Raw genomic sequence first — 7016 nt, forward strand, 5'->3', positions numbered from 1 at the left:
GACGCTGCTCTCTTTATTTTAATTTTTTTACTTGGACTTGAAAGAGAGAAAATGCTCTTAATTGTAGTAGACTCTATTGTTTTCCTTTTCTTCGTATTACTTTCTCCAAACATTTAAAAAGAATCTTCTTTGTTCTCAATTTTAGTATTTCTGCTCTTATTTATAATCCCCAGTTTAACTTTGAAGCCACCATAAGGCTCCCTTTAGTGGAAAAAACATATTGTTTTGCTGATGATGTGTACCATAAGCCTTTTATGAGTGCTGAAATGATCTTTAATAGTTGACCCTATCACTGATAAAAATAATTACCGTAATACTCTTCATCTCAAAGGTCAACATTACAATTACTGCTTTGCAATCAGACCATACAAAAAGGTCAGATTGGCATCAACATCTACACCATCGGGTTCTCACCACTGACAAATTCTGCTGAAGATGCTATGGCAGCAGGGAGAGCGCGAGACTTCCTAATAGGGTGGTGAGTTAATTGTTTAATTTTTGGCCTTAGTGCATAATCATTCATACATATGCACATTCATTTATACAGAATTTTGAATTTGATGCGAGTTGTATGTGAATGTTAATGTGTATACCAAACCATTCTTATCTTGAAGGAAAGCTTCTTTTCTTAAAACATTTTGGTTATGGCTTATTGATGAGAATTGAGCCTTATTTAACGTCCTATTGGTGTAAAGGTAATATTGAAGAAGTCTAGGGGTTTATTTGTACAACATTATAATACCCTTTTTAAGGTCATGCTATGAATGTACAAAAAGGATTTTGAACAATTCTTTGGTTATGCTATTAGAGCTTTAGCCTAGCCACCGCTACTCCTTGATCCCAAGAGTCAGGATTGGCATAGAAACTTGAGGCGTCGTTCTGGCGAAGCAGCTGCTCAACCGCACAAGTCGAGATCAACTTAGAGAGGCCTAAAATTCCCACTACAACAACCGCGAATCGGCGTACATAAACCCGAAACTCACATTCTCTTTTCCTTTCAGTTCATCCTCACGAAACAGTCAATGATTAGAGTCTTCGGTTTCAAACGTCGGGAGGCGGGAGCAGCACAATAGTTGCAATTAGAGGCATCAATTTCAAATGACGAGGAGGCAGTAGAAGCTTCAGTGGTCCTTGTATGCAGCAATCCTGTCGTTGCCTTCTCAACGGGCTCTAGCCGCAATATAGGAGACGTTGAATCGCGGCAGAAGGAGGTAGGCTTGGTGCAGTTTTGCGTGCAAGAGGGGTCGCGGCTTTGTGTTGGTTAAGGAAAACTGGATCGCACGAACTTGTAGGAAGTTGAGTGTGATCTAGACTTTGATCCTTTGGGATTGAGGATGTAAATAGACGAAGATAGTGCGGGAGATAAATGATTGAAATTTTTGGGGAAGATGGATCCTGATATTCTGAAGATTTTGATAGGGCTCAGAAAGGGAGCTAGCGTCTCGACTGGAGCACTACTTCAACACGTGTTTCAACATAGGTGAAATTAGATCTCCCTTTCGTGAATCTGAAGCTTGATGGATTAGCCATATATGTGAGTTGGGCATGTCGGGTCGAGGCTGCTGTAGCGGGGAAGAGACTGGAGGGATATCTGAGCGGAGACGAACCAAAGAATGTCCGTGCTTAGTGGGATAAGTGAGGGACCACACACGTCTTAATCTATACCTGGCTATTTAACTCAATGGTTTCATCAATTGTATACTCAATAGATGACATTCTAAAGGTGAGGGACGTCTGGGCAATGTTGAAGAGAATTTATATTGGGACAGAGAATCTCATGAGGATGTTCTAGATTCAACATGAGATAGAAACAATGATACAAGATGATAAATCAATTTAGGAATACATCATAGATTTGGAGCGATTGTGAGCAAATCTTGATCACTTCTCACTGATGCCAATTTGTAGCACTCTGGAGTGCATGAAAGGGGAGATTTTTACACAAATGAGGACTATGCAGTTTCTGGCACAACTGAACCCAACCTTTGATTAGAGGAGATCAGTCCCCCTAGCTCGGCGACTATCCCTTCACTGGATGAGGTCATTGTTGCGATGTTGCAGGAAGTGAGTCGCATGAAATTATACTCTGAGCCGAGTGGACTTTCATGTGCGCGATCAGCTTTAGCTGACTCGAGCTCAGGTATGATGGGTTTCTATGGAGAATCACATGTGCTACAACTGTGGTGAAGTTGAACATCTAAGCAAGACCTGTTCTAGGCCACCTAGGGAGAGAGAAATAGGTGAACGTGGATGGGTTGGAGGCGCTGGTCATGGTCGTAGTGGTCGAAAAGGTGGAAAGGGGGTTACTGGGCAAATTTAATGGTAGCAGAGGAGGGAGAGACGTGTGATTTTTACCAATGAGGATCATGAGTGTTAAGAGTTATTAAAGAGGAAGCAACATGACATGGGGCTGAGGATCATGAGTGTTAAGAGTTATTAAAGAGGAAACATAAAACAACATGACATGGGGTTGAAAATGCTTCCAATCAGTTGTCATCAAATGGTAACATTGTCACATATGCTCACGTTGACAAAGGTACTTATGATGCATATGTGACAGGTAATGCTTGAGTGTTTTCTTTCTATATTTCTCTAGCAGTATTATAGTGTATCCAAACTGTTGATGGTACAACACAACCCATTGTTGATAAAGGTATAGTGAGGGGTACTAATTATATAACTTTTTCAAATATTTTGCATGCTTCTTTTTCAGTGAACATTTTATCCATTTTTGTCATTATTCTTTAACTCAAATGTGTTGTTTTTTTAATATTCTTAAGGTGATCTTCTAAGAAAAAGGGTCGGGTCGGACGCTTGGGACTGAAACAAGTAGTGTGGACTCTGGTACTTGGACCGCGAGGGGATTTACTCAGCTTTGACATTCGTGATAGAGAGGGATGGAGTGGCAAAATTTGGGAGGAGTGTGGAGAATGTGCTGCTGCTACATCACAGACACATGTTACACTCTTGTTTTAATTTATTGAGTTTGTTATATCCTTCTTTGTATGAAAGACAAACAAACAAAAACTTGTTTATGATGCTTGTGAGTTGGGCAAGCTTACTAGGAGCTCTTATATCAATTCGAAGAATAGGAGTTCTAGTATTTTTGACTTGATATATTATGAAGTTTGGGGACTTTATTTTAGAACTTATATGAATGATTATTATTATTTTGTGACCTTTATTGATTGAATTTTTCGTGTTACTTGGTTATATGTGATGAAAAATAAGGGTGATCTGTTTATTTTCAGACAATCCGGACTCAATATTGTGCAATAGTGAATGTATTGAGATATGATAATGAGACAGAGTATATCAACAAAACATTTGCAGAATACTTATCAGCCTAAGAGATACAAAATCAAATCACGTGTCTATATACATCAACACAAAATGGAGAAGCACAAAGGAAGAATATATACCTTCTAGAGATAGCTTAAAAGCATGATGATCGCAATGAATGTCCCAAAGCACTTATGTGGGCAAGAAGTTTTGACAGTTGCTCAATTAGTCAATAGGATGCCCTTGAAGGTGTTGGATAAGAAGTCTCATTGTCAGATGTTGAAAAGAGATAATAGTGGGATCCTCTCATTGAAGGTATTTGGTTGTGTATTTTTTGTGGATGATAACAGACTATCAGTAGGGAAGCTGGATCCCAGCGCTGTGAAATGTATTTTTGTATGTTATTTTGTTGTTCTGAAGGGGTACGTCTATTGGAACCCGATAGAGAAGAGAGTGTTTGTGAGCATGGGTGTGTCATTTAGAGAATTTGAACCGTACTATACTCAGAAGGTGACCTCACCCTTCGGGGATTTGTCAAATACTAGAGATATGTGGCATGGGAGTTATGCCTTGTACTGTGATGTGGGTTGAATCGGTTGAGGAATCAGAAAATGAGGAGAGTGAACGTAGAGATGGTAAGATTTATGTTGAAGGTATGTTAAGAGTGTATACACGAAGAATGAAGCAAAATAAGGTAATGGTGTCTGTAGTGTCACTTGGTCTTTACTGACACTTAAGACACGTACAACATCCACCTCCGACTTAGAACTCCCAGGTGATATGATTCCTCGTCCTTCTCCTACGCCCTAACTTTAAGGAGGACCTCTGGCAATAATGCGGGACATTTTCCCGATCATTTTGGGTGAGAACATGACATTGTTAACTTTTTCATATTTTAACATACCACATTTTTGTGGATTGTTCATTACGTCTTTGGACACTGTCTCAATACTCAAGTGTTGACAAGTTGCTAAGAAGGATCCCAAGTTGAAAGCGACTATGCATGAAGAGCTTAAGAGTTGATAAAAATCGAACATGGGAGATAGTGTCACTTCCAGCAGGGAAAAATGTAGTTGGGTACAATTGGTTCTTCACAGTGAAGCAATCTCTAGAAGAGAAGGTGGAGTGGTGCAAAGAACGACTGGTGGTGAAAGCATACAGTCAGATATATGGTATTGACTATGATGAAACTTTTGCAACACTAGCAAAGATGAGCCCAGTGAGGATACTGACTTCTCTGGCAGTGAATGGTGGGTAGAACTTACACCAACTTGATGTGAAGAATGCATTTCTTCATTGCGAGTTACTAGAGGAGGTACCACCCAGTTTCAGTACAGTCCAAACAGTGGCCAAGGTGTGTGGGCTTAAGAAATCACTGTATGGCTTGAAGCAGTCACCTCGAGCCTCATTTGACAAGTTTAGAACGGTTATGTTGGGCATGGGATATTAACAGATCAATGTAGACCATTGATGTTCTTTCACAAAATAAATGCCACATCACTCTACTTGTTGTGTATGTTGATGTTATCATTGTCACCAGTGATTATGAGGCGGCGATTGCCTAAATAAAGACAAGATTGGGCAATGAATTTGAGGTGAAAGATCTTGGACAACTCAGATACTTTCTTGGGATTGATGTAGCCCGTGGACTTTAGGGGATAGTCTTTTTCCAAAGAAAGTATGTAATGGATCTCACTGAAACAAACATGCTGGTGTGCAAACTTATATTCTATATAATTGATCAAAAGGCCAAGTTGAGTGTAGAGGTAGGAGAACCAGTTGATCGTGAGAGGTTTCGAAGATTGGTGGGTTGTCTGATCAATCTGTGCCACACCCGAATTGGCATCTCTTTTGCAATGAGCGTGGTGAGCTGCTACACGCATGATCCAAGGAATAGCTATATGGATGCAGTGTATCAGATTCTGAGGTACCTGAAGAGTACACCAGGGAAGAGGTTGATCTTCAGGAAGAATGACATGTAGACATTGAGGGATTTTGTGACGTTGATTGAATGAGTTGTGTAGATGACAAAATTTCCACCTCAGGATACTGCATGTTTGTAGGGGGCAACTTGGTCTCTTGGAAGAGCGAGAAACAGTCTGTAGTAGCAAGATCAACAATAGAGGTAGAGTACAAGACCATGGCCTTAGGAGTTGCCGAGATGATGTAGCTGAGAATCTTGTTGGTCGAGATCAAGGTGGACCAAGGAATACAAATGAAGTTGTGATGCGACAAGAAGTTAGCAATTAACATTGCCAACAAGAACCAAACATGTGAAGATTGATATATTCTTCATCAAGGAAAAGTTGAATGGCGAACTACCGGAGCTAAGTCATGTAGCCACTGGAGAGTAAGTGGTTGATTGCCTCACTAAAGGATTTAGTTCATTAGATTTGTCTAGGTTATGTGACAAGATGGGCTTAGTGGATATCTTTTGCCATCTTGAGGGGAAATGTTGAGAATTGAACCTTATTTAGGATTCTATTGGTAAGAAGGTAATATTGAAGAAGTTTAGAGGTTTATTTCTAAAACAATTTAATACCCTATTTAAGCCCATGTTATGAATTTACAGACTGGATTTTGAGTAATTCCTTCATTACTTATGCTATATCCTTATTGTAAATCAGAGTTCATGGCCTGAGCCTTGAATTTAAAGGAATTTGAAATAATGTTTTGCTATTCTACTTCTACATCTCTCTCTCTCTCTCTCTCTCTCTGTTTATCAGTCAGGCTCTATCGTTCTATCTTCTATATGCTTGCATGAACATGAATTTGCACCATAATTAGTAAAAGGCTTAATTTTCAGGTTCTTGAACCCAATCTTTTTTGGAGACTACCCTGAGATGATAAAAACAAATGCGGGCTCACGGCTTCCATCTTTCACCTATTCTGAATCTCAAAAATTGAAGGGGTCATGTGATTTCATTGGCATGAACTATTACTACTCATTGTATGTGGCTGATGACTCTAGTATTCCCAAGACAGGCCTTCGAGATGCTAATTCAGACATGTTTGCTAAGTTTACAGGTTAGTTTTCTTTAAAGTAATTATTTAAAAAATTAAATAAAGCTTTGGATTTTGGAAATTTACCTGCAGTTTTATTGTAGCATTCAAGGATGTCCCTCCTGTAAGTCAGGTGAGACGTCATGGTTCTTCCATTTGAACTCCTTATTTTCTTATCAGTTCTCCCATAAATTTTGATGATGGGCTAACTAATAACATTTGTGTAAATTCAGCTTCGTCCACCTACTCAAATCTCCCATGATTTTGAAAGCCTTCGAAAAATGCTGAATTATCTCAAAGACACCTACAGAAATCCTCCTATTTACATTCATGAGAATGGTAAGTCCATCTTAAATCCGTAGAACTATAGTATGATGGTTTTCAAATCTTAACATATTAAGTTTATAGAATGAAAATTTCATTAGAATAATACAGATGATGACTATAGCCTCAGATTTTAAGAAAGTTTGATTGCCATGAAAAGGAATGAACTGAATGAATAACGTTAGGAACATAAATCCTTATCATCCATTGTTTAAACTTGAACCATGTTATTGCTCTTTTGGTTGAATTTTATGATCCTGAATAGGTTATGGCTTGAAGTTTATCGACTCAATGAATGATGTTGGAAGGATATCCTTTCTAAGTGGTTTCATCGGAAGCGTACTTCAGTCTATCAGGTAATCTAACAACCTATTTTGCCGCAATATATATATATATATATATATATA

General features: G+C 38.9%; 1 protein-coding gene across 2 annotated transcripts in view; it reads left to right on the top strand.

Annotated features, from left to right (window-relative positions):
- LOC110021337 (beta-glucosidase 2-like) overlaps nt 1-7016 on the top strand; it is a 30483-nt gene that overhangs the window by 22524 nt on the left and 943 nt on the right. For both annotated transcript variants that reach the window (XM_020719791.1, XM_020719799.1), the window contains 5 exons: nt 363-478; nt 6089-6309; nt 6390-6418; nt 6519-6624; nt 6875-6965. In XM_020719791.1, coding sequence (XP_020575450.1) covers nt 363-478; nt 6089-6309; nt 6390-6418; nt 6519-6624; nt 6875-6965 — 563 coding nt within the window. The remainder of the gene's footprint in view (nt 1-362; nt 479-6088; nt 6310-6389; nt 6419-6518; nt 6625-6874; nt 6966-7016) is intronic.

This window comes from Phalaenopsis equestris, unplaced genomic scaffold (assembly GCF_001263595.1).
Source record: "Phalaenopsis equestris unplaced genomic scaffold, ASM126359v1 Scaffold000002, whole genome shotgun sequence".
Taxonomy (NCBI): domain Eukaryota; kingdom Viridiplantae; phylum Streptophyta; class Magnoliopsida; order Asparagales; family Orchidaceae; genus Phalaenopsis; species Phalaenopsis equestris.